The sequence below is a fragment of the Drosophila virilis genome, chromosome 5 (genome assembly GCF_030788295.1).
Source record: "Drosophila virilis strain 15010-1051.87 chromosome 5, Dvir_AGI_RSII-ME, whole genome shotgun sequence".
Classification (NCBI taxonomy): Eukaryota; Metazoa; Arthropoda; class Insecta; order Diptera; family Drosophilidae; genus Drosophila; species Drosophila virilis.
In genome coordinates, this window is record NC_091547.1 from 24,927,842 (window position 1) to 24,953,830 (window position 25,989).

Sequence of the window (25,989 nt, forward strand, 5' to 3'; positions counted from 1 at the left end):
CCGCTAACAGTTTATTTAAAAAACGCTTTCGACTGACGTTTCGAAGCTGGCTGCTACAAAACTGCAGTGTAGCTCATGGAAACTTGAAAGCTCGAAAAACCGTAATATTTTGTGAAATCCCATGCCCATATAAAAATGTCCAATTTGATACTTTTTTTTTTGTTTTTACATACAAACGCTTGTTTATTTCATTTTACGTTCTTTAATTTTGCTTATTATGCATTCTATTTCGTTCGCTTCGATGCGATATCTGCTTATAACTTATGCCACTTAAATCTCTAAATGAATCCGTTGCTGATTTTTATTTTGATCTCAAGTCAAGATTTGAATGCTGTTGTTGCTGTCGACTTTCCGAGGCTTGTTTGTAATATGCTTGTATATTGAATATTTTTTGTATATAAGTGTATAATATATTTAATTTAATACATAAAATTATGCGGTTACCACTGCACAAGATCTGATCACCCCTCATCATCTTGTTTTTAAAATAGTTTTTTTTTTTTTTTTGTGTGTGTGTGTTGTAATATTATATAAACTTGTTGCAGTTGCAGCCAATACAAAGATCATATATAAAAATACAAAAAATCATAACATTTTCATATACATTGCCCATATACACATAGAACTAGGATTAAATATCTCTAAATCGACCTTACACAATCAATATAAAAAATTATTATTATTTAAAATTAATGTCCATCCGCATTGTTGTATAAATAAATGTTTCACTTAATAAACAATTTCACTTCGTTATGGGTTCAGTCCTAAGAACTAAACTCATCTCCAACGATTTCAATATTCGTATGTTTGCTTACGTCTCATTCAAGTTGTATAAATTTCACTATTTAGTCTTAATTGTATATGGAAGTTGAAATTGGTACTCAATGTGTTCAGGATCAACTAGGAAAACAATTTGGGTCTCTAATGGAGGATAAGAGGCTTATCAATTTACTGGCTACTTGGTATTTTAATCATGTTTTATGTTTATTTTAATGCAGCAGTCAATTTGTTGTATTTGCTCGTGATTTTGAATTTACTTTCGCCTTCTCTGTAATTCGATAATAGTTGAGCGTTTATAGTTTATCAATATCTGTTTTCTAATGGTAAATATTGTATGTATATATAACGCTAATGCTTTCAAAAGTGCTGAACACTACACTCAATTCCACTTTGAAATGTTTTGAAGACTTTTTACTTGTTGTTGTTGTTGTTGTTGTTGTTGTTAAGGTATATTTCGGGTTTTATCAATATTTCTTGTGTTTTAATGAGATCGTGACTTAGGAAAGTGTTTTGTTTTCATGTCAGTTGTCAACTGGGGAATTGTTGAAGAGTTATCAAATGCATTGACGTTATTCTGTGTTTTGATTAAATTGATAATCCCATGACGCATCTATGGGATTGCGACTCTTAAATTTGCAATCGTCTTTTCGTAATACTATACTGCCTTACAACGCGTTTATCTAAACTTGTATGCATTAGTGTTTGTGTATGTGTGTGTGTGTGTGAGAAAGTGTGTGATATACTTATATGTAGAATAGATAGATGCTTGTTAAAAATGTTTTGTTTCTTTCTTTTCTTGTATAGGTTTATTTTTGGCTTATGTTTATATGTAATTATTTACGAGTTTTTGATTTTTTTTTTGTTTTTTTTTTTTTGGTATTTAAGAAAAGCGAAAATGAAATGCATTTGAAATAAGTGCTCCTCATCGGCTAGGAGGTTAGAGGGCGACAAAATACGCTGGGTAAACACAGAACAAAAGTATACAATGCATTTCTTGTTCACATTTAAATTGTTTTATACTTATGTAAAAATAATGTACAGTTGTAAAATTACATACTAAAATTTTCCTCGCACGAAATTTGCGTAACTTAGAAATCGATTAGAATTAAAATTATTTTGACTAAAGTTTCTTGTTCTCGTAAAAAGCTGATACATAATTGCGTACTTTCGTATATGTATAAGATTTATATTTCTATATATATATATATATATATATATATATAAATATACATATAAATATATATTCATATATATATATATATATATATATATATTTTGTGGTAAATCTATATACGTATGTAGATATATATAAATTTTATATATGTATATGCTGCTTGTATATGCCCATTATGTTGGGCGCCATTTGAATATATGAATGAAATACAATTAAAATATTTAAAATTACACATTTAAATATTTGACGCGATTTCTGTTAACATGCAATATAACTCAGTTCGTGACACGTGCGCCGGTTGCTGAAGACACGACAACCCGGCCATAGCCGGACTCACTTTTAGGACAGTGTTTGTGTAAAGTGTTGGTGTTTCTGGTTCTTATTCTTGTTATACTTGGTGTAGGCAGTAAACAGTAGACAGTGATAGAGGCTGCTTTGAGGCTAAATATTTATTTTGATCTATCTACGATTGAACTCCGATTTGATAGCTGCAAGGCATGAAAATGTGCTTTAGAAGACAAGTAAGCGCAGAAAGCTGGAATGTCGAAATAGCTTACCGTCTATGATTTCGTTTTTCACTTTCTGTATCTCCAGCCGCATCTCACGCACTATCTCAGCTTTCAGGGTGTCCAGGTCGCTGTTGGACAGCGCCAGCGACAGACCATCGCCATTGACCTGCTAAGCGCGACAAGGGTCATTATCAATTATCAATTACCAACTATATAAAAATCAACTCACCTTGAGAATGGTCTCCTCGCTGGCGCTGCCGAAACGCTTGCGCATGGGACGCGGCGATTCGCCACCGCTGTTCGTTGTGTTGTTACCGCTGCCGCCACTGCCGTTGGCTCCGACTTGTGCACTTGACGTGGTGTTGCTGCCGCCGCCACTGCTCAACTTGTGGGGCAACGTATTTGACTTTTCCCACGGCCTTTGTTTAACTTCTGGCTCAGGATCGGGCTGCACAGAGTCGATAAGTAGCAATAAATAATCGTATATAGAAATTGTCATAAACACCCAACTCACCTCCTTTTTCTCGGCCTGCGCACGACGCCGAGCGAGCGTCTTGGCCATCTCGTCCATCATAGATGCCATGCCATTGGAGCTACGTCCAATGGTGCCATAATTACCGCTGCCGCCGCTGGAGGTGCTGCTGCCGCTATTTTCAGGAGCAGCTGTTGTGGACTTAAACAAACAATCGAAAAATCGATTAGCCAATATTGTTCATTATAATTTGACAGCTCTTCCTTACCTTGTTCTTTTTTAGTTTAAACTGCTGCAGCTGCGAGGCCAACGAGCCCATAAGATCGGCTTGCGGATCATCCTTCTTGCCTGCGGCACCGGCACCCACGGGGGGCGGTGGTGGCGGCGGTGGTGCACCAGGACCGCCTGGTCCACCTGACGGCCCCCCCTGAGCCGGTAGCGCAGGCGGTGCCGGCGGCTGCGGTGGCGCTGGAGCTCCATTAAACATCTGTGGCGGGGCCGGCGGTGCACCACCGAATGTAGGTGGCGGTGGTGGTGGCGCCGGCGCAGCCGCTTGTCCTGGTCCGCCGCCCGTGCTGCTCATACGATTAAGTGGCGGCGGCATTGGCACACCACCGCCCTGTTGCTGCATCATAGGTGGTGCCAGCGGAACTTGCCCATAAGGATTCTCCGCCTGCTGCTGTTGGCCATTGTGCTGGACATACCCAGGAGCGGGCATACCCGGCGCCAGCGGTGGCTGAGGTATCAACTGCTGCTGAGTGGTGTACACGACGCTATTGGAGCTTGCCGAACTCGGTATGTGGGCTGGCTGCGCAGACCCATATATGGGTCCGCCCCCATTCTGATGCACCGGCGGCATCGGTGGCTGTGGCTGTGTCGGGTATTGATGTAGATTGAGATTGGGATTAGAGTTTGAGAGCACATAATGGGGCTGCTGGTACTGCTGGCGGGTGGTTGTTGTGGTTGTAACGGTAGCGATGGTGGTGGTTGTGTTGGTTGTTTTGGTGGTAGTGGGTTCGGTTCGTTTTAGTTTTTGGGGAAATTTCAAGCCAATTGCGGACGTGCGAATGTTTGGAATGAAATGAAACAGAAAGGTAAAAGTAGCAACATAGACGGACCTTAAGCGGACCTGGCTGAACGGTACAAGCCCAAGTCGACCACACCTACCTGTGGGGGCGCATATCCCGCTTGCACCATCTGTGGCTGCTGCTGTTGCTGCGTATTATAGACGGGCTGTTGCTGCTGTTGGTACTGTTGCTGCTGCTGCTGCTGTTGTTGTTGCTGCTGCTGCTGCTGTTGTTGTTGCTGCTGTGTCTGGCCGGGTGCAGGAGGAATTTGCATCTGTGGATTACCCTGCTGCGGCAGGCCATTGGACGTTGGCCCGTTTGAAGTGGGTCCGTAGTGCGAGCCCGGCTGTGATGCCAATTGCTGTTGTTGCTGCGGCTGCGGCGCCGGCGGTGCGCTAAGGGAATTCCTTTTTGTGAGCAATTTGTGATGATTCGGCAGTTCGATTCGAAGATCGATTCAATGTATGAGTGTGTTAGAGAGCATGATGTGTTAGGTATCGAGAATCGAGAATCGAGTATCGAGTACGACGACAACAAACAGAACGATGTGCATGTTACAGGAAAGCATGTGTGTGTGTTTATTTTTTGTGTCAGTGTGTGAAAGAGAGAAGAAAAATGAACGAAATCAAAAGATATGTCGACTGATTGATTGATGACCAGTGTTGCCAAATGCCGCTACAAAAAGTAGCTGAATTTAATGTTAAATTGCAGCTAAATTTAGTTTTGCTAGAACTTGTCATTCAGATGTCAAACAAAGGCTAAATTAGTTTGAAAATGTAGCTGAGACTTGTGAAATCAATCAACTATAGCTAGATAAAGCCAAATTGGCAACACTGTTGATGACATGAGTGCCCTGGAACTGAAACTGTGATCAAAGACCCACCTGCTTGTGCGATGATGTCCCTGCGGCGTTGGCGGACTCTGCGGTATGTTGTTCTGATTTGTCTGCGATGTTGGCGTTTGGGCCGATGGTGTTATGTGGCCGGCCATACCGTTGTTCTGTCGCAAAATTGCCGCATCTTCGCTGGTCATCGTACGGTAGCCCATATCCTCCTCGTATCCATTGCCATTTGTAGGCTGGCCGGCAGGATTGTTTACCACGCGACCACTTAGCACCTGGCCACAAGTCGATGGACAGAGAAAGAGAGAGAGAGAGAGACAATGACACACATTGCTTACGGCTAGAAGCAGGAGAGAACCCGACACTTACCTCCAGGGCATGCATCATGGCCCGAGCAAAGTTCTCCGCGTCGCTCTGGCTGGAAAAGTTAAGACCGTATACATACTTGGAGTCGCGCCACTGATGGAACGTGGCCGTAGCCTGATTATATTTGAGACCCTTTAGTATAGAGCAGTTGATGACCACCTCATGGTCTTGCAGCTTGCGTCCCACCACACGAAATGTGTTATTCTGCTGGTGATGATAGATTTGCACCTTGCTCAATCCCGACGAGCTGCCCGATGGCACCCACTTTTTCTGGTTGTCATCGTAGACCATCACAGAGGCGCGGGCGCCAATAATGCTTTGCTCACTGTAAATAAATGAAGAACAGATACGCAAGACTAATTATTTGAGGGAGCCGAGGAAACGAGTAAGATATCGAAAACGTAAAGCGCACCACAATCAGAAAAGCATTAGATGATTTATTCAAGGTACAACTAACATAGACTTAACATCCCGACCACACCTCTGGTTAATTCTGTTTCTTTCCATTTACGTCTCGGCTTTCACAAAGTTTCACACGCTTGAACTGAAGTGCAGTGATCTCTGTGGATGAAGCTGTAGCCGGGACTGGACAGGAAGCGCTTGGCGTTCATTGTAAAGCCCGTATTCCCCCTGAGAAAATTGCACACCTGTCACGCAGTTGTCATTGCCCCGCCGCCGATTAAATAGTTCTAATGAACTTTTACGCAACCTTTAACATATTTTTTGCGGCGCATTGACAATTAAACCGGAAAAACTAAACACGATGCAATAGAAGAGTTTCAAATATGCTGCAAGCATGACGTTGATGACAACAGCTCGGCTCTCAGTCGCTGCAACAAGCTGCAAGAGTTAATGACAGCCCCAACAGAGACAAAACAAAAAAAATAAAAGAAAAAACGAGTTACGATCGCCGTCTTTTTGCTCTGTCTAGAGCTGGCTTCAGTATTCTGGCAGGCAGCAAAACTTGGCCTGTCTTAAAGTTGACTGGTTTTGCACTTAAATGGAGCCCGATATCTAGCGCTATGTGTGCGAGGGAAGTGAGGAAAATGGCCGAGAAGCAAGTCCACAGCTGTGCGGCCTTATATAACAAACGTGCTGTGTTGGGGTAGTTGGTCATTTACGGCATACGATGATGTGTTTCGTGGAACGAAAGTGAAGTTTATCTATGAGATACGTGTAATTTTGTTAGATACCAACAGGGACGAGACGCAGATGATCTTACTCTCTCGTACTGGCTGGCATTCCCAAACGATTTGCAGGCTCCGGCATCGAGTGCTTCGCTTCAAATGAACAGCAAGAAAGTGGGAGGTTTATTCAGTGGTTGGAAATGAGCATGTGGTCAGGTAATGAGATTAATGCAAATTACATTCCATTCATGTGGGTCGTTTAAAGACTTCATTACGGCGAACGCAGGTGAAATTTTGTGTTTATATTTCGTTTTGAGCTTGAGTTGTGGATTAATTCGTGCGTTAAGTTTTATGCACATTTCCAGCACGAAAGCAATTTTCTTTATAGGTTTTAATTTGCGTTCAATTATATACAGTTGCGAGCACATTGGTAGCAGGTCGACACGAGGAAGCCCTCTGCCAGCGAGCGATCCAAATTTAACTTGGGATATACGCAGGAAATCTAAACTTTGCCTGTGATACGACGCCAGATGGGCAAGGGAAATATGTAATGGAAAATATTCAAAAAAGATTGGATCACGTTTCAAGATCTGTGACCTGTAGGAAAAAGGACGCTCAAATTGAAAAGCCGATCTGAGAGAAGAAAGAAAAATAATATGAAAAGAAGAAAAACATACGTTAAACTTGTTGGGCCCCCAATTAATTTATATTTGACCGAATTATGGCGACGTTGAGGGATGCGTTGTACGTGTTGCTGTTGCTGTTGCTGCTGTTGCTGTTGTTGTTGTTGTTGCTGTGGTTGTTGTGTTTGCTTGTTTTGTTGCTGCAGTAGCAAATAATGATGAATGTTGCTATAGAGATGCTGATTTGCGGCTGTTGTTGTTTTTGTTGTTGTTGTTGTTGAACGTGGCGCTCTAATTGAGAACGAGATAGAGCTGGTCAGTCTGGACGGAGCAAAAGCAGGGACAGCGGAGCAATTGGAAGTGGAAGCTGGGTCAGCGTTAGCTGATATCGAGTTGGTCGCCGAACGAGACTGGGACGGGAGCGGGGACTGGGGCAGAGCTACGCACTTGCGTAAAGTAGAAAATATAGCAGTCGATGTGGACAAAGTGGAGGCAGGCGCAGAGGTAGATACTGTGGGAGGAGAGGCTGGGCTAGCTATCAAGATAGAGTTTGTGGTCGCGGTGGATAATGATGTTGATGTTGATGTTGATGATAATGATGCATCGACATGTCTGCTGTGCATTGAACCAACATCTTGGCCCGTCGGTACGTACAAGGACTGGTCATTGACTAGCGATTGTGTCCATGTGGGCGCCTCATAGATGGGCGTGGGCGTGGGCGTGCCCTGGGCCATGGGCAACTGCAACACCAGTTGTTCATGCTCGTGGTAAGCCGTGACACTGCGCTGACGCAACAAAAGATCCTGCTGGTAATGATGGTACATGGGATGGCGATAGTCCAGCAGATCCAGTTCCTGCAGCTCCCTAACGCTGTAGTAATCCCTGCCAGCCGCCGGCATACTTCGGCCCTTGTTGTAAAGACTTTGGCTGCGCTTGACCAGCAGATCGGCATCCTGTTGTTCCTCGTTCGCCTGGAACTCGCACATGGCCAGCTTTGCATTGGCGGGCTGATGATAGGCCAGAATGGGCCCAGCTACGGCGACACTAGCATTGGACTTCTTGCTCGTAAACGAGGTTTTGGCATAAAGTTTCTTCATGGCCATTAAGTAATAGCAAACATTTGCAGAGGCAGCCGTACACACACACACAAACACAAACACGGTTCCCCAGACAAGCGTTCGGTCACACGATCACAGCACTCAATAAATAAATGGAATTGATGTTTGTCTAGGTTCGCTTCGTTCACAAACTATCGTATGTGCAGCCGTGGCTGCTGCTTGCGGCTGATCGTAATCGAACCTCAATTGAGACTGAACGCGCCAAACAAGTCTCGGCCTGAACTTGGCCCCAGAAAGAGAGGCAGAAACATACGAGCATGGAGTTTGCCAAGCCGCTCACAGAACAGCCACTCGACTCGCGGTGAGCCGAAGCCAAAAGAGCAACAAGAAAAGAGCAGACAACGCGAGCGAGAGCGACGATCGCCGATCACGGCCGAGAGTCTGTGTAATTACACTTTCAGACAATAAAATAATGAGATGTGCTACTGAGATCCATTCGTAGTCTAGCCGACCCACAGATCCCTTAAAATTGTCTGCTCTTCTCTTCAGTATTATTCGGTTCCCACTTGACGATGCAATTAAAAAGCCGCTCGCATCGCAGCCTAAGCTCAGCTGTAGACAGCTCTCCTCCCTTGCCCAGTTGTCCATTCTGTCAGATAGTCTAGTCGCTCAGTCAGTAGATCAGTCCGTCCTTCTCTCTGCGATAATTACTTAAGAACGAGCTCAATAATTTATATTTCCCCCCGAGCGACTATAAAGTTCTTTTTTCTTTTTTTTTTTTTTTTTTTTTGTATTCAGCTGTTTTGTTGAGGCGGCATAGCAGTAAGTAGGAAGCAAGTCGGCAGGAGGACAGGGGAATGCACAGCTTGTGGCATGCCATGAAAAATTCATATAAATACAGTCTGTCTCGCTGCCGAGCTGTAGAGCTGCCGGCGGTTGAGTAACTGAATCAGTTTGAATTTTTTTTTTGTTCTACTACAATACTTAAGCGTACATTTCCAATTAACATGGTATTTATCTATTTAGAATGTTGTTGCTCTTAGAGCTCGTTATAATGCGCGCGTCTGGTCTTTAAAGCTCTGTGTGTGATTTTTGTATGATTTGAGCTACGATTATTCTGCAGCTTAATGGCTTTGTAAAACGGGCTAGGCCTGGCAGGCCACAGCTCGAACTCGTACTCGAATTTAACACTCAATAGATCAGGCCGTGCCTTAAATGATTTGGCAATTCCTCGGCTATAGCGTCTTTATTAGTTTCTAAAAGCCCTACATGGCAACAAAGGGGAGGTCTGACAGTCCGAACGAGCAGCAATCGAAAGAGCCTTAACTCTTGCTGGAATCATTCAATACTTCTCCAATCCTCCAGCATCAATCAGATTTGAGTTAGTCTCGGATTTGACTCAAAGAGCTACCGAGTTACCTGTTCCTGCGTTGTTCCACTTTTCCGCATTTATTATTAAACTTTTTCAAAATGAATAAGCAAATGATTCAGCAATGCGACTCACTATGTTGGTCGTCGCTCTTGAACTGTTTCTATTTTGGACGCATTACTCGACTATTAGATAAAAATGCACTGGTTGAGTGAATGCGTTACAATTAGACCGGAATTCAAGGGCTTTAGGGAGATCTGTTGTGCACTTCAAATCAATTAAACAATTAAAGTAACCCCGAACTTTCAAGAGCTGCACAGTAATTTTCTCAGTACACCATTGATAGAGACCCGAGCGAGAAACTCTAGTTAGCTATATTCTACTTTTGGGCCATTTAATTGCAAATTCCACTGCGGAGAGTGTACCGCAATGGGCTAAGCTAAACTGGACAAACAGAGCGGGGCCAAAAGCTGAGTGCTCAGTTTAAAGCCTGCCGTATTTCCGCGGAGACAACACGGCAACGGCAACGGCAACGGCAACGGCAATAAATGATGACACACCCAGAAAATGAGCCCCAAAACTGACTGAGTTTTTCGCTTATGAATCAGTTATCAAGCAGAACGGAGACAAATGCCCTGACTAAGCACACAGTCCGATTTGGCAGGAAGCCGACGGATGTGCCACTCCCCGGTCGCGTAAACGTCATGTAGCTAAAACAAATTATGGGCATTAAAAAAGACAACTTCAGGCCTCTAAGGGCTGGGTGTCACCTCGTTTCGCTGACCTATAAACAATTGGCAGTCTCAATGTGGGCAGGTATTCCGTTCAGTCAAATTGTATCGGCTCTAGTGGGACACATGTCGATCGACAAGTCGCTAGCAGCATCAATATCGTCAATTGGGTTAACCAAGAAAGAATTAGAATGCCAGTGAGAGTGGCCGGCGTCATAATTGAAATGTCCTTGACTGAAGTCAAACGAATACGCAACGTTTCAACGTCGTGGCGACTGATAAATTACAATAACTTTGCGACAATGTAATATATCTTTAAATATATACATATAAAAATATACATAAGATGAAATCAAACTTGAAATTCGATGTGGCACTTACGTCATTTCGTTTTTGTTTGTTTTTGTTACTGTTGCTTAAGCGGAAAACCGGGCGGACTTTTGATGTATGGAGCGGGGTTAGTTGTGCTTCGCTTGGCTTCCACCAGGTGCTGCTCGTCTCCTCGCTTTTTCTTGTTAATTATATTTATGATATCTGTAAATGTATTAAAACAGAATATCCCGGTCAATAAACACAGTCTTATGCCCGAGCCTAAATTGATGAAAAGAGACCTTGCGATTATAGCTAGCCCCATCAATTAGCTAAAGCAACCGTCGAATGACAGCAAATGAAAGTAGCTGCAGAAAACAATAATAATACAAGCCGCAGAGACTTAATATAAATATAACCGTCGATAGACAATGCGGCTTCTGTTCCATGGCTTATTTACTTTTTCTTTCTTTTAAAAATGTCAAAAACTCTATAAAAAATGTGGCGAACATAATGAAGACAACAGACAGCTAAGCTCATTTGCATGAAAGATGCAAGCGGCGTCCCCTGTCTAATGAATACGGTCAATACATAATTCTAAAGACCGAACTAGGCAAAACCACCGAATCGCTTCGGGGCCGTGCAACGCATAAGCGCAGCCAGAGCCATGCGAAATTTGTGTCAAGCTTCTCAAAAAAGGTTTTTGACCTAGTTTCGTACGACGCGTCCCCTCCACATAGAGCATTGTTTGCGTCATAGTTAGCTAATAACCTGCCCTTAGCGCGCCTTCGCAATCGTTATGCGGGCTCGTTACTCCAACGTCCGCTTTGTGGCCGGAAGTGCCCAGAATGCGCAAAATCCATTGAGTATAGAGTTTATCACAGCGACCACATTCGCGATGTAATTATCAGCTACTTCTGGTGTGTAAGCATATTCTCAGTCTGTAAGTAATTGTTTTTGTTTTTATTCAAATTGAAAGGGCGACAAATCGACGTACTCGTGTGGACGATATATATTTCGTTCTGGTGAGAGAAATCTCTTCAAAAATAGATGTGTGCTGACTCAAGCAATAATAAGATTGAAGCAATTGGCACTTACACTTGTACGAAATATGATAGCATTTGACGAGTCAATTTTCACGAATATAATTACATTGTTGGCTAAGCAAACAAATCCGACAAAGTCATTAAAATTTCGTTAAGCGTTAAGCGGCTCAGAGGCACATGTTCTGCTTCTTTGCTTTCACCAGGCTAGATCCTCCCTCGACTCGTAGGCAGTTAAAAAGTCAATTTCGGGAAAGGGCTTCTACAAACAGCCCTTAAAGCCAGTCGTTACTTTCTGCTGTTGGGGGTGGCAAGTAAGCCAAACCGATCGAAAGCAGACATGCAGATGGTTTGTTTTACGCTCCTAACCCGAAGACAATACATCCGGCATCCGGCTAGAGGGTTTACAGTTGAGAGCTCCAAATACCGTGCTCCCATCTCTAGCCGGGAATAAGACACGTTTTTGTCATTCTGTCGACAAAATAAAACGTTTCCAGGAATTTGCATGACTCCTCCTACGTGGCGTTTGGAATGATGTCAGTTGGCATGTCACAATTTCAACCCTATTCCGATACCAGTCCCAGTTTTCCGTTTTCTGCTTTGCAAAGGACACCAAATGTTTGCACTCAAAACAATAACAAATTAATGCGCCGCATTGCACACGGAAATTTCCCCCCATTTGTTTTGTGTCGTGCTTGTTCGCGTGACTCGTTGAATTTTTGATTTGACAGCTTCAAAGGCAAACATTGACACATTAACGCAACTTGCAATTCCACCTCTAACATCTTCCGTCTCTAATATTACTATGCCAAGCAGAGTAATCCGTGCTTAGGTTCATACACATCTTTTAGTCTGCCAATTCAAGCCAACACAACTTCTTTGTTTTCGGCTTTTTAGCACTCGCGTTGGAGCCCAATCTAGCCAAGGCGGCATCGTCGCAATTGATATGGTCAAGCAGATTGCAAACGGGTTTTCCAAGCGGCGCAGGCAGTCACCTTTGCCTTTGTCTGCGTCCACGCTCTCGGGTTGGACAGAAGTGTGCTTTAGTTTGGATTGCGACTGAATTTGGGTCGCTCTCCTGACTTTGACTACAGCATTGTGCGGTTTTTGAGTGTGTTGTGCCAGCTGTTTACCACATTATCTTTTGCCAAAATCCATAAGGCGAATCATTCAGAAGAGTAAAAGACTCCCAGGCATATCAAAATCAGCAGCCAAGCGTCAAGCCTTTTGCAGTTTACCATGGCTTCTCACAGCTTCTCGGATCAGCTGCTAATAAACTATGTTTGCATCTACAAGCAATTAATTTGTTGTAATCCAGTCTGAACTTTGCGTTTGTGGACATTATTAGGCTAGGCAGGGGGCAATCAATCGACCCAAAAATATTGTTGTTCTTTTGCCCCAGCGCATCAATTTAATGAAGCAAACCGAAAAATTTTGGAGAAATATAATATAATGCGACTCTTTACTATCGACTGCCTGCTTAAATAAAAAATATAAAAAATGAAATGAAATAGAGCGCAACTAAATACGAAAAAGATCTATTATTGCACTACACACACGACAAAGGGGATTCGGCATAGACTCTTCCATCAGCCGAACTGCCACTCTCAAGCCGCTGGAGTTGATTCCAGTTCAACCCACAAAGTTCAAGTGAGAAGCGGACATATCATAATCATAATCATAATATAATCAGCTGGCAGCTAGAAAGAGGGTAGGTAGGGAAATGTGCAGCAGCGACAAACATCAATTTAGCACAAAATAACAACAATAACCATAACGGACAACGAATAACAGCTTGCACGAATGTCAAATACCCAGTAACGGAAAAATAATTCGATTCATTTAAATCTATTTCCTACCTTTTAACCAATTCACAATTGACTGTCAATTGTATATTTTTGAACAATTGCCCATACAAGCATTTTTTAATGTTTCTCCTAGATATTGGGCAGAAAATCATGCCCAAAAATCGTAGCACTTTGGCAACGTTGCACCAAGAGTCGCCAACCAAGAGCAGAAGTATTTCGATGCAATCAAAACGAAAAGAAAACTTTGCCCGTCACCTTTTCGTTGGGAAAAACAAAAAGCAACCCGCTGCTCGGCTGTAACATGTCTGATTCCAGTCACAGTCACAGTCGCAGTCGCAGCCCCAGACCGAGCGGAAGCACTTCAAGTGCTTGCAATTCCTCTTTGAGCATTGTCAGCGCGGAGACGGAACGGAGACTATGGGGAGGAGGTACAGGAACCCTAGAGCTATTGACTTCATATCAACTTTGGTCACTGTGGCAGTTCAATTTAATACTTTTTGCCACTTCAAGTTTTTTATTTAATCAGCGTATGCGGCTCTTCCCGTTTCGACTGACGATGCCGACCGGGAGTGAGACGCGAGGGCCATTGTCAATGGAATGTAGCGAGAAAAATAAAAGAACAAATCTTAATTTTAATATGAGGCATTTTTGTCTTTTGCCACAATTGCCTATTTCCATTTAGGAAAGAAAAAAGTTATTTCAGAATATGAGTTACAAGCCACGTTTATTTGATTTAAAAAAAAAAAAAAAACAAATACCAAATATTAAATTGAAAATTTTATATTTTATATAGATACATAAATATTGTTGCCGCTGCGGCTTTAAATAGCCGAGCGTTAGACCGTAAAGTTAGTAAAAAAAAAAAAAATAAAAAAAAAAACCAAGAGAGGAGGCGGTAATTTAGTAAAAGAATCAGCCGGAACAGAGCAGAAACTTCGGCAATGTGTCTATGTTAGAGTCTGTTTATTGTGGTAAAATTTCTAGGCCGTAAAAAATGGTTTAATGGCGCGCCAATTGCTTTAAATATAACTTGTTTAAGGCGGAGTTGCATAGTACATATGTATGTAGCTATACACATTTATGAAATAAATGGAACACAACAGGCATTTGAAAAGAAACGCTTGCTCTGCCAAGCTCTTGACCGTAACAACAACAACAAATCACAAAAGTATATATATATTAGAGTGAAGATTTCCTTTAGCTTTTTGAACATTTCTATCAAGGTACCTTTCATAGTATATACATACTATAATTGGTTTTAAATGCGTATACTACTCGAATAAAGCTGACAAAACTATTTGTAGGGCATTGCATATGCCTGCTGAATATCGCCAAGTGCATTGCTCAGCGAGCGGAGTTGGCTGCCTGTTTTCAAACTCGAATTTCACGGCATTCATTTTGCATTTTTCCGCATGTAGGCGCGTGTTTGATTCTGTGTATGTTGCTTAGGATTGAGAATGATAATTTTGTTCATATCATGTGTACTTGGTGCGCCGGTACTCGAGCCAATGCAATGGCCTTCAATCCAAAGCCGAAGCTATAGCAGCCAAGACAGTGGAAAGAAACGCCAGAAAAGCTGCCACTTAAGCGAATTTCATTCTCCGTTTTGCTTATCTGTGCAGTTCGTATATATTTGTATCTACAATTTATGCCATATGAGCGGTATATTTATCACGCATATGAATATATTATACACTCTCAGGCCCATCGCATTTCATGTGCATAGTGCATAATCTACGATGCTTTCCTCTGCGGTTAATGCGCATTAAAAAGGAAATAGTTTTTTTTCCCGATATTTCACAGACAGCACAATTGCGATTAATGTAGAGCTATTGCTTTGCTTCTGCGAAAAAATACTCAAATTGAAACGGAATTATCTGAACCATTAGCTAATTGCTGCCAAAAAATATCTGGGCTGACATTCCACATGGAAAACCTGTACATAAATACCAGTGCACGTTTAAATTGCAAGAGAAATACAAGAAGGCAACCCCATTTTCTTCAGTAAGAACAAAACAAATCAATAATAAACAAATTATTAAATAAACAAATTCAGGCAGCGAGCAATTATTTAGCTTATATTGTATGTGTGTAGGTAAGAGTCATATAAGGTATGAGGAGCTACCATAAAAATCAAAACACGTTTCATGCATCCGATGGGCAGAGACGAACAAGAAGACTCATGAATTCCAATGAATAATGCAGGTGACGATGGCGCACCATAAAATTGATTATAAGTATACATTGTTTACAGTTTAAGGGAAATAGCTATGCTGTTTTTCCTATATTGCTGTTGCATTAATAAAGTCATTCGACAAGAGTGTGAATATGATCATCTATTCATCTATCGACAAATGGCAGGAACCAGCACTAACAGAGCATCTGACCATCCAGTATAAGGCCAGGCAGATTAATATAAAGCGGCTGCCTTTTTTTCTAACCCGCATTGTGACGCCTCAGCGAGAAACAAGTAAGCAAACAAAAGGAAATGTAGTTTTATTGAATGCTGCGTGGGAGCAGGGTCACACTGGCGAGCAAAGCGAGAAACTTAAATACATTTGCGCGACAGTCAAAGTTCAGTGCATTGATCTGCATTCTGGCTGCTATGACACGCGTTAAAGTTTAGTCACAAAGCAAAACAAGTTGGGGCAAGTTTATGATTCAGAGCAGTCAGCGCTACGAACACATAAACAAAACAGAAATACAGCCACGGATATACCGCAAGGAGAAGACACAAATACTTGGAAAACTTGTGGCGATTTCTTAGATATTATTTTTTTTCAAAGTTTTAGTCATCGTTAAAAATGCCGAAAAGCGAACTGAAAGTGAACACAAGTACGAGAAGATGCGTAAATAGGACGCAAACATACCGAAAGGGGGACGGATGGCTGATAAAAAAAAAAGAAGTACAAACGGCACACATACATATTTATTTCGATTTGGTTCTTATCTTATCTAGTAGTTGCGTGACTCCAATAGCAGCTGCTGCTGCTGCTGATGATGACTGGGTGGGCAACGTTGTTTAACTTGTTTATACCATAAATTATTCACAAAAAAAAGGGCAGCCGTTTGTTAGCAGGAACCGCTATGCAACACTGGCAAGCGATTACAGCAACAAAAACAACAACAAAAAACAACAGAAAAGTATTTTTGAAACGTGAAATCTGGCAACACGAATAAATTCAAATTTGCAAGCGTCAATAACAAATTGCGTACTTTGATTTACTTACTGTATGTTTTTTTGTTTTTGTTTCTGAACTGGTTTTGATGTTTGGCTATTTTGTTTTAGTACGTCACTGTATAGGTCGGCGTGTGTGTGTGTGTGTGTATGCGAGAGAGAGCTGCGGGTCTTTGGCCCGCTTCATTTGGCAGCGAACGAACAAAAAATAAAAGAGTGAGTCATGTGGCGACTCCAGTGATGCAACTTGGCTGTCATTTCGTGGGTGGCAGAAGGAAGGGGAGAGAGAGAGATATTTGAGGGAGCCCGGATCGTGTCTCTGCGGTGCATTGACATTTAAATGTTGCAAAGAGGAGAATGCAAACCCCACTTTGGCTCGCATAAATTAAAGTTCAAACAAACACGATAAAGATAAAAGAGAAGTATAAATATCAATAGCCCCACCCGCGTCGCCTTGCTCTCTTCTTTACAAGGCTCTCGTCTCTCTCCACTTTCCTCCTACATTCACTCTCAAATTGGCAACGCTGGATATTTGTTTGTTTGGCAACATTCAAAAGGAATTGGAGAGTAGTGCACGGAAGAGAGGGAGAGAGAGAGAGAGAAAGAGCATATCAATATAAGAGCCTGCGCCCAGCAACACAAAAACAAGCACCAAAAATGAGAACAACAAAGGAGAAGGGCTGCCAACGCGGTGGAGCCGTCGGGGGAAATGCACAAAAACAATTAAAGCTGGCGCAGGACAAATCTAACACACACACACACACACGCGCGCACACACACAATATAAAATATGAATGCAAAAACTGGTTTAGCCGCTGCAGACGCGACAGCTGTTAAAGTCTCCATTCGGCCAATGAGTAGGTAGAAAATGGAAAATACGCAAATTTAAATTATTTACCCAAAAGGCATAATTATAATTCTGCTATGCACACACTCACAGCCGCATGCGAAAAAGGGCGTGTTGTGTGAAAGAATAAGCAAAAAGGGGAGCAGAAGTGAAGCAGCAGCTATCGACGTCGCTGCCACAGCAGCCGCCGAACTAAAAAGGGAGCACAAAGCGGAAGTCGTGGGCAAAAACATGCGCAGAAAATGCAACGGCCGTCGACAGGGCTAAATTCTGCTCTAGATCTCCGCAGACACAGATTATAAATAAATTTAAAACAAAAACTTACCACATCATTTTCGTTAATTCCACAGTGAAAATGCGTTGGTGTTAGTGTCCGCTGCCTGGCAGCTACTCCCTTTTTCCTGCTGTTGCAAGCACGCACACGCACACACTCAAATCGAGTGGCGGCGGGCAAAGACAGCACAACTAATCGCCGATAAAAGTGCTTGCTGCGTTTCTTTCCAGGGTTTCTTCAGAAAAATTAGTTAGTTTCTTTACAACAGGAAAGAAGCCGCAATTTAAATTCAATTTTTTTAGTTTTCGGCAGCACTTTACTCGAACAGCACTTACACAAACAAACACACACACGCACACACATTAACGGAGAGCGAAAAACTAAACTCCTTTTCAAGGAGTAGAGACACAATTTTTTCGGCTACTTCGTTTTATACTGCAACTCCGTTTTTTTTTCGATGCAATTTTAAAAATAACTTTGCACGGGTGTTTTGCAAAGATTAATACTGCTTCTGTTCGCCTTGCGATTGCGGTTTTGTCACTTTTTGTGCACGACGCGATTAATTCGAATTAATTTTGGCCAAATTGCGACAGCGACAACAACACACCAGCGCCATATTTGATCTGATGTAAAAAGTAATGTACCAGGGCAGCCCTGGTTTAACAGCGACCAAGCATTAACATTTTCTAAAATGTATTAACAGCGAGTTCTTAGTAAATGTGCCGTTACCAGTTTTTAGGTATTGTAACCAATACTGTTAATGTTGCATATTGCCTTAAGCTGCTATAAAATACTTAAAATGTAATTTGAAATATAATAATATAGTATTTTATTAGTTTGAGAGAATAATTAACATTTAACAGCTGCTAACTAGATCCAAATAACACAAATGTGTTATTGAACAGCGGCATAACAGGCTATCGCTGTCGAAAAACGATTTTTTCTGTTATATAAAATTGCGATAGACTTCGTAGTATATATCGATAGTTCAAGTTTATAAAAACAATTACAGAGTGCACACACTGACCTCGACTGCGATAAACTTGCATTTAGCAATAAAACCCCATCACTTTTGTATCCTATAAATGACTATTTTAATTTGTATGCACCGTGCGATTAATATTGTTACATGTTGCTGTATAAAATTAAATTTAAATACTCCGTTGCTTTTATAAATAAATTACGACCTACATTCCAGCAAGGAATCCTTGTCTAGTAGACTGCATCGCGATAGGTCTCCAGGAAGTTTTGCACCAGTCTCGGCATCTCTGGAGCCCGACATAAATACTTGTGGCCGTACCCATGACTCCCATCAAAACGATGAAACTCAACTGGTCCCCAGGACCGACTGCGCTTATCAAGTGCAATTCGGTAGAGTCGGTAGCCCAAATGAAAAGGCACCACAACATCGTCCTCGGCGTGCACGATCATGATGGGTTGGTGAAACTCGGCCACATGCTTGTCCGACTCAAATCGCAGTTTGTTACTATACATTGGCTGCGAGATCGTAAAGTCATACCAGGGCAGATGTCGGAAGGGTCGCGAAAACGGATGCAGCCGAATCTCCTCACGAATGTTTGTAAATGGACTTTCCAGTATGACCCCGCGCGGACCGCGCTCCTTTAAACTCGCTAGCTTGGCGCACATGTGGGTGGCCACACCAGTGCCCAGGGAATGGCCCCATATGAAAATCGGATTTGATGTCAAATTCGCAATGTATTCAAAAACCATCATTGCATCACGCACCACGCCATCCTCTGTGGGCGGCACAGGATCCGAGTCCGCGTAGCCGCGATAGTCGAACGAAAAGACATGATAGTTCAATTGCCGTAGGAGCTTGTATACCTCGGAACGATGACCGCTGCCCCTGGTAGCTGTGTTGCCATGCAAATAGAGGACCACGCAGGCGCCAGGCACGCGTAGTAAGCGCTCATAAAATAGCTGTTCATTTTCAGGCACAATCACTGGGAATTCAGCTCGCAGCGCAGGTGCCAATCGCTCTAGCTCCTCATTGTGGTCGGCGATGTTGCTGGGCAGGGATAACTGCTCGTGCGACGCAGCTGATTCCGCATCCTCCTCATAGGCCGTCTCCACATGCAGCTCTCGCCGAAATCGGCGCACTGTGTTCTTGGGCAGGACGTGCCAGACGCCAATGCGTACGCCGTCATCGTCTTCGTCATGATCCTTAACGGTGATATAGAAGTTGCGTGTGGCATAAAGTCCAACGCTATCCGGTTTAGTGAGGTCAAGTCCTTTCGGGTAGGTAACTTCAAGAAACATTGACATTTCGTGTTAGAGCGCATCTCGTTGCGAACTAAGCCGAATTACTTACTAAATGTGAGGAAGAGTATGCCCCGCTGCAGTGTCACGGAGGACCGAAAAGCCAGAGGCAGCAGTACGAAGAAGGCGAGGAACAGCAGCAGGGCTATCACCAGACAGGGTAGGCCAACTCTGAGGAGTAATCGCATTGTTTACAAATTAATCGTTTGTCCTGTGCAGAATCATTACAAAGCGTACTTAAACATAGGAACTACAAAAAAAAGAGCAACTACACACAAAATGATTTAAATTAAATACAAATATAAATTTGATTCGAATGGACACAGCAGCTGGAATTCTTGTCAACTTTCTGATACGGCAACTAGAGGAGCTGAAACGGAGCACAGCGGAGGCTTGCCATCTCAAGGATCCCGAGCGAGATGCCAAATATTTATGCCACGATGCAAAACATTTCTTTAGAATTGCAAATGAAATGAAAATAATAACAAAAAATATATATGCAGCATATAAAATCAAACAAAAAACTACATTTATTTAATTTAGATATATTTTATATATAATTCACACACACACACACACACACACACACATGTGTATATGCATATGTTATTTTGATTAATGTAGGGATCGTTGCGATCGAGCATAAATACTTACAGCCCAGTCAGCCAACTAATTAGGATCGTTCCGGGAATGATCGTTGCATAGAAAACTAAATTTAAACAACTATGAAGCTCGTACATTGTGCGCAATGCGGCTGCTGACGAGAACTTCGCGCGATTATGATTATTTAAATTATTTGTATGATTGTACGATCGAGCCTTTGGTTAATTTTAGCAGAGCAGTATAGAAATTAGGGCTTGGTTTTGGTTTTCTTTTTGCTGTACAAAGTATTTGTATTCTGTGTGAGATTCACGGATTTGTCTTTTACAAACGTACTAAACGTCTAGCCGAAAATAGGGAAGAGAATAAACAAAGTTACTTGATTATTAGCTTATCATACACACAAATTATATAAATTAAAGCATGCAAAATCCCATGCTAGCAACCAACTACGAAATGAGCCAAGCCAAGGGATAACAAAAAAAAAAAAAAAAAACAACAATTGACAAATGCACTGGAAAAAACTTTGTACCCTGTTGCTGATTGGGCAGAAGGCGGCTTTAAATAATTATTACGTTTGGTTAAACAGCAGTGCGTGATGTATCGTATTATTTGGTGAACACATAAAGATAATGAGAATGATAACGAGTATGAATCGCTGACCGACCGATCCCGTTATCAGCAACAGACTACCCACATTAAAATAAACTTAATACAGTTATGACTTATGCAGCCTTAAGGAAGTGAATTTCTTGAAAACAAAATGATTTAAAAGTATGTTAATTACGCGTTAATTATACAAAACACTAGAATTCACCTCTTGAAGAAATGCCGCCTACGCGCAAAGAGCATAACTGCAACAACAACAAGAAGAAGAAAATGAACAAAGCATTTAATTAGAAAGTGTGGATTAACAAAAAAAAAACAACACGGTTAGCAAACGATTAATGGAGAGTGGAGAGAGTGCAGACAAAACGAAATGCAAGCAATTCAATCATTAGACAATTAGGTAATTGAGATGATTTGACCGATTCTCAAACAATTTTTCAACACTAACAAACTGAAACGCAAAACACGTTGAGGCCTGTGCGTTAGGCCTTATGCGACTGACTGGCCCCAAAACAAAACAAATGCACAGCTATGAACGCGAATGAACGCAAGTTTTTCCCGCTCTCTCTCTCTCTCTCTTTGTTACTCTGTGTCTTACGCCGGCCAGCTGATCGTGTGCGCTCTGTGAATTTTTCACAGGCGTTTATTTTACTTTAACTTGAATTGAATTTGAATGGTAAATTTTATATGCACTTGTTAATGCGTCCATTAACGCTAATTGAGTTGATATGTTATGCGACACTTACCGGCGCCTTTGTTGCAGTCTACGTGGCAAATGCTGAAAGTGTAAAGTTGTGTGTTCAGTCAAAATATTTAGATATATCTCGTCCTAAGCTTTGCTGAGATCTGCAAGACTACGTTAGGTACTTGTAAGTAAAAGTATTGATCAGATATATATGGCTTATTGCTTTTCACTTACGTATGGCCACGATTACTGTTAGTTCTGGATATATTATATATAAATACCAAGACCACGTTCAAAAACAACAGTGTCCTTGCCAAAGTTGTAAGTAAACTTAACCAGACTGTCACCAAACTCACATATATGGCTTTTTCATAGGAAGCTTCTTTGGCTTTACTTGATGATAGTTTTAAGTATTAAGAATTATAAACTTTGATTATTTTTGCTTAAAATTAAGAACAACAGTGTGCCAGTGTGTGCACTCCGCTAAACGAACAGCTGACAATATAGGTTTCGATAGATTTCTAATCAATAATATTTATCAGTTAGTTGTACTGTTTTAAAGTAAACATTGAAAATTGCGACACTTTTAATTATGAATTTACATTTGGCGTGCATAAATAGTATATTTACAGCCCATCACAGGGTGGGCTGTCGATTAACTTCCCCATTCGATTAATATTTGTCGTGTTGAAAACAGTATTGAAAAATGTTAAAGTTTTCATACAAACAGTGAGAGTGCAATTATGAACTAAATGAACGACAATAAGGGACTCAGTTCGTACGTTCAGTTTAGAAAGTCGTTCGATCGAACCTTTTTCGAACAATTCGATACAACTTTAGTTAGCAATTAGTAGAACGCAACGGCAGCGCCGCATCGAGAGAATGAAGAGTTTGGAAGAAGTTAAGTCAGAATATCCACTGCACTGGCAGATTTGGAATGGGAACGTTGAAGAGCTGCAGCAACAATTGCAGACCGAACAGGTTTGTAGTCGGCTGGGTGGTTTGCTTGCTCTGCTTGCCCACCCAATTTTAACGGGGACAGGCACAGGCACAGGCAGGTGTGCGCTACTAATTGAATTAGTGCCCCCCAAATGTTTCGACGACTGCAACAATAGAACAACGTTAACAGCTCAACTTTCAGATTGATAAGGAAAAAATCGATCCGCGCGGCCGCACACCTTTGATGCTAGCAGTGCGTCTAGCAAATTTGCAATGCGTCAAGTGCCTTTTAGCAGCCAAGTGCAATGCGACCTACGAGCATGCAGGCTGGTCAAGTAAGTCGCATACCCGAGCTGCCCTTTCAACTCTTTATCACCCGTTTATCTCTTTCTGTATAGTTGTGCAGGAGGCTGTGTGTACCGGCGATGTGGACATACTGACCGCCATCATTGAAGTCCGTGACTTGCAGCGTCATGTCCAACGTGTGACGCACGTGCCCAAGCTGCTGCAGCATCTGCTGGACGCACCTGACTTCTACATAGAGATGAAGTGGGAGTTCACGTCGTGGGTGCCGTTGATGTCTCGCCTCTGTCCAAGCGATACCTACAAGGTGTACAAGCGCGGTGCCAACGTGCGCATCGACACCACCCTCCTTGGCTTCGACAACAACACCTGGCAGCGCGGCAACCGATCCTACATATTCAAGGGCGGCAGTGAGTGCGAAGATATGCAATAACTATACACTTTTTTAATGTCAGCATCGGTTTGTTTGTTTCATAGAGGACACGGCAACAATGATTGAAATCGATCACGATACACGCGAGGTGATGGTGGAGCAGATGAGCAGCGATATTGGTGATATTGTGGCCATACCGCCCGCGTTGGGCACAGTTCGCGCGCGCCTAGCGGCGCCCGTCATCACCAACAACATCGAAATGGAAAAGATCAGTTTTGAGCGCAACAAATCTGGCATTTGGGGCTGGCGCAGCGAAAAGTCAGAGGTTATCAATGGCTACAACTGTAAGGTGTATGGCGCTAGCAACGTGGAGTTTGTCACAAAGACACGAATGGACCATCTGAACGAGGAGCAAATCAAGGTTAACTCAAGCGAAAGCACAACTAATTCAAAATTAATCCTGACTATTCTCTTTTGCAGAACAAAACGGCTCGCACGCCTCTGCACAGTTTGCTGGGTATTGCTGACGAGGATTACGTGCCTTCAGCGGATGTCCCTGCCATCAAAGAGCGCGTAAGTCACAGACTGTGAAGGCATCCCTTTGGGCATCTTATGGCAATTGCTGTTTTCTAATTTATAGACATATTCACCTCGTCCTGTCGAGGCAGTTTCTGCTGTTGGCTACAGTGAAAATGGTGACCGTGCCTCACCCATTCTTAAAGCTGAGAGCAATAGCAGCTCCGCTTGCGGCTCTGGTGCGAGCACGCCACATGTGCTTATCACACCCGAGGAGTACTTTAGTGCTGATGTTGATCTGCAGGGTCGGGATATTGGCAAGCCAAAGAATTTAAGCACAAAAGTGCAGCGTTTTAAGGCCAATCTTTGGCTGGCAGAAGAGTATCCCATTCGGCTGCAGGAACAAGTGCTTCCCATACTGGATCTCATGTCCACAATGGCCAGTCCGCATGTATCCAAACTAAAAGACTTTATTACAATGCAACTGCCTTCTGGCTTTCCGGTCAAGGTAGAGATACCGCTCTTCCATGTCCTCAACGCCTGCATCACGTTCGGCAATGTGTTCGCCATGACAACGCCCGTGGAGCACGTGACCACACTTCAGGAACAAGACCGGACTACATGTCTGGTGGACGATCGCTGTTTTGACATACCCAGTCATTATGTCAACCGTGGCGCGGACTCGCGTCGACAAATACCGCTGGACGAAGACGACATGCTGCAGTACGCCATTGAACAGAGCCTGGCCGAGTCAAGCGGCGCAGTCGGCGCATGTGGCCTAGACAATGAAACTGACAAGGTGGACATCTGGGAGGTGCTACGCGGTCAAAATGCTGTAGGCACCGAGCTGCTGCCTGAAGACGACGAGCAACTTCAACGGTAAGCAACTCACATATATATTTTTTACTTATACATCTGAGTTTAACAAGTGCAACGCAACGTAACGCTAGTAATTCCCGTTCCTATTTAAATAAGCGCACTATGCTCTCACCTAACCAACTATATGGGCGCTATTCGCCTAAGCCTTCGCCCTTGCACACCTCTCACCTGGCACCGCCTCCACTCGAGCCACAGCAGCAGCGAAGCCGCTCTTCCTCGGCGGGTGCGCAGTTCAAGAATGACCTTAGCTACATGAAAAAGATCTTCAAGTAGAACTCACATTCTCACTGTTCCCTAGCCGATTTTCAACGTATTGCTAGCAATCACTTTACCCCAGCTTTTCTGTGTGTGTCTTCCTGTTCCATTCACAGTGTGTTGCACGAGTCGCTTCTTGGAGCCCATGGCAACGCGAGCGGTTCACCTGTTTCCGAGGATGATGACGACGGCGGCTTTCGGTACATGGACTCTGATCTGGCAATGGCCATGCGTCTTTCGCAGCAGGATCAGCAAAAATACGAGCTGGAGCGCCAGCGTGAGCAAGAGATGATCGAGCAGGCGCTTAAGCTCAGCCTGCAGGAGCACTAGCCATCCTACGAACCTACCTACCAACCATTGAACCAATTAGGTAACCAAATGTAACCAATCAATCAATCAGCAGTCACAAGTCTGTCGTCAATCAAAAGATTCCCCTTTTGTCGATACCAAAATTGGAATAGTTTATATGTAATTATAGTATGTAAAAATTACGCCTATGTTGTAAATTTTTTTTTTTAGTTTATGTTGGTTTGTATTGTGATATGTAACTAAACAACAAAGCAAGAGCAATTTTCTTCTCAACTCTATTCTGCTAAGGAACGCTCTTTGCTTCTCAACTCGAAACTCGCGCGTTTTTGCAATATCCTCACAAATGTATATCACATTGTATGCATAATAAATTCATGTATTAGCTATTGCTAAATAACTATTAAAAACGTAAACTCCTAGGCGACAAAAAAAAAAAATGCGTCACGTGCAAAAATGTCATTTGCTAACATTGTCAATCTTCGGCTGACGGGGAAACTTTTCTAACATTCTGATTTATTTATACACATGTGTATGTATATTGATCTAATCTATCGATTTACTACTAATCAGCATTATCAATATTTTAATACAAGTAAACATTTTTGTGAAAATAAAAATATACAAATAAAGAAGAAAACTTTATATGAATTGCGCCTTGCCCAATC

The 25,989-nt window shown here is 42.5% G+C and overlaps 3 protein-coding genes across 17 annotated transcripts; 1 reads left to right on the plus strand and 2 right to left on the minus strand.

Annotated features, from left to right (window-relative positions):
• Nucleotides 1-461: 461 nt before the first annotated feature.
• ena (ENAH actin regulator enabled) lies at nucleotides 462-18,214 on the minus strand. Of its 9 annotated transcripts, XM_032437309.2 has the most exons (10): nucleotides 17,628-18,214; nucleotides 10,499-10,651; nucleotides 5,213-5,534; nucleotides 4,886-5,118; nucleotides 4,103-4,409; nucleotides 3,204-3,878; nucleotides 2,978-3,136; nucleotides 2,693-2,911; nucleotides 2,512-2,632; nucleotides 462-2,442 (listed from the first exon to the last, which is right to left on the minus strand). In XM_032437309.2, exons 2-10 carry the CDS (start codon nucleotides 10,501-10,503, stop codon nucleotides 2,414-2,416), a joined length of 2,070 nt encoding a protein of 689 aa, XP_032293200.1. In that variant the 5' UTR covers nucleotides 10,504-10,651; nucleotides 17,628-18,214; the 3' UTR covers nucleotides 462-2,413. The 9 variants fall into 9 exon arrangements, with proteins under 9 accessions (XP_032293200.1, XP_032293199.1, XP_032293195.1 ...); XM_032437308.2 differs by lacking the exon at nucleotides 10,499-10,651; XM_032437304.2 differs by lacking the exons at nucleotides 10,499-10,651; nucleotides 17,628-18,214 and adding an exon at nucleotides 7,614-8,237 and having other exon boundaries at nucleotides 4,103-4,397.
• Nucleotides 18,215-18,646: 432 nt separating this feature from the next.
• On the minus strand, nucleotides 18,647-22,342 carry LOC6635368 (lysophosphatidylserine lipase ABHD12). Of its 6 annotated transcripts, XM_015169243.3 has the most exons (6): nucleotides 21,985-22,342; nucleotides 21,812-21,919; nucleotides 21,274-21,310; nucleotides 20,511-20,799; nucleotides 19,909-20,027; nucleotides 18,647-19,843 (listed from the first exon to the last, which is right to left on the minus strand). In XM_015169243.3, exons 4-6 carry the CDS (start codon nucleotides 20,594-20,596, stop codon nucleotides 18,789-18,791), a joined length of 1,260 nt encoding a protein of 419 aa, XP_015024729.1. In that variant the 5' UTR covers nucleotides 20,597-20,799; nucleotides 21,274-21,310; nucleotides 21,812-21,919; nucleotides 21,985-22,342; the 3' UTR covers nucleotides 18,647-18,788. The 6 variants fall into 6 exon arrangements, with proteins under 6 accessions (XP_015024729.1, XP_015024727.1, XP_015024731.1 ...); XM_015169241.3 differs by lacking the exon at nucleotides 21,274-21,310; XM_015169245.3 differs by lacking the exon at nucleotides 20,511-20,799.
• A 91-nt stretch (nucleotides 22,343-22,433) lies between these two features.
• On the plus strand, nucleotides 22,434-25,972 carry LOC6635367 (ankyrin repeat domain-containing protein 13D). Of its 2 annotated transcripts, none has more exons than XM_015169191.3 (7): nucleotides 22,434-22,731; nucleotides 22,892-23,024; nucleotides 23,088-23,402; nucleotides 23,470-23,786; nucleotides 23,846-23,938; nucleotides 24,006-24,760; nucleotides 24,832-25,103. In XM_015169191.3, exons 1-7 carry the CDS (start codon nucleotides 22,633-22,635, stop codon nucleotides 25,031-25,033), a joined length of 1,914 nt encoding a protein of 637 aa, XP_015024677.1. In that variant the 5' UTR covers nucleotides 22,434-22,632; the 3' UTR covers nucleotides 25,034-25,103. The 2 variants fall into 2 exon arrangements, with proteins under 2 accessions (XP_015024677.1, XP_002058891.1); XM_002058855.4 differs by lacking the exon at nucleotides 24,832-25,103 and adding an exon at nucleotides 25,132-25,972 and having other exon boundaries at nucleotides 22,442-22,731.
• Nucleotides 25,973-25,989: the final 17 nt, after the last annotated feature.

What these genes read in the sequence shown, in the direction of transcription:
- ena (XM_002058857.4), bottom strand. Translation starts at nt 8,062, where the DNA reads ATGGCCATGAAGAAACTTTATGCCAAAACCTCGTTTACGAGCAAGAAG. An exon ending in CCATGATGCATGCCCTGGAG is followed by an intron (nt 5,119 to 5,212) that starts GTAAGTGTCGGG and finishes ACTTGTGGCCAG; the next exon opens with GTGCTAAGTGGTCGCGTGGT. An exon ending in CGGGATATGCGCCCCCACAG is followed by an intron (nt 3,879 to 4,102) that starts GTAGGTGTGGTC and finishes ACCACCCGCCAG; the next exon opens with CAGTACCAGCAGCCCCATTA.
- LOC6635368 (XM_015169241.3), bottom strand. Translation starts at nt 20,596, where the DNA reads ATGTACGAGCTTCATAGTTGTTTAAATTTAGTTTTCTATGCAACGATC. An exon ending in ATTAGTTGGCTGACTGGGCT is followed by an intron (nt 20,028 to 20,510) that starts GTAAGTATTTAT and finishes ATTACTCCTCAG; the next exon opens with AGTTGGCCTACCCTGTCTGG. An exon ending in CATACTCTTCCTCACATTTA is followed by an intron (nt 19,844 to 19,908) that starts GTAAGTAATTCG and finishes TGTTTCTTGAAG; the next exon opens with TTACCTACCCGAAAGGACTT.
- LOC6635367 (XM_002058855.4), top strand. Translation starts at nt 22,633, where the DNA reads ATGAAGAGTTTGGAAGAAGTTAAGTCAGAATATCCACTGCACTGGCAG. An exon ending in CTACATATTCAAGGGCGGCA is followed by an intron (nt 23,403 to 23,469) that starts GTGAGTGCGAAG and finishes TTTGTTTCATAG; the next exon opens with AGGACACGGCAACAATGATT. An exon ending in GACGACGAGCAACTTCAACG is followed by an intron (nt 24,761 to 25,131) that starts GTAAGCAACTCA and finishes TTCCATTCACAG; the next exon opens with TGTGTTGCACGAGTCGCTTC.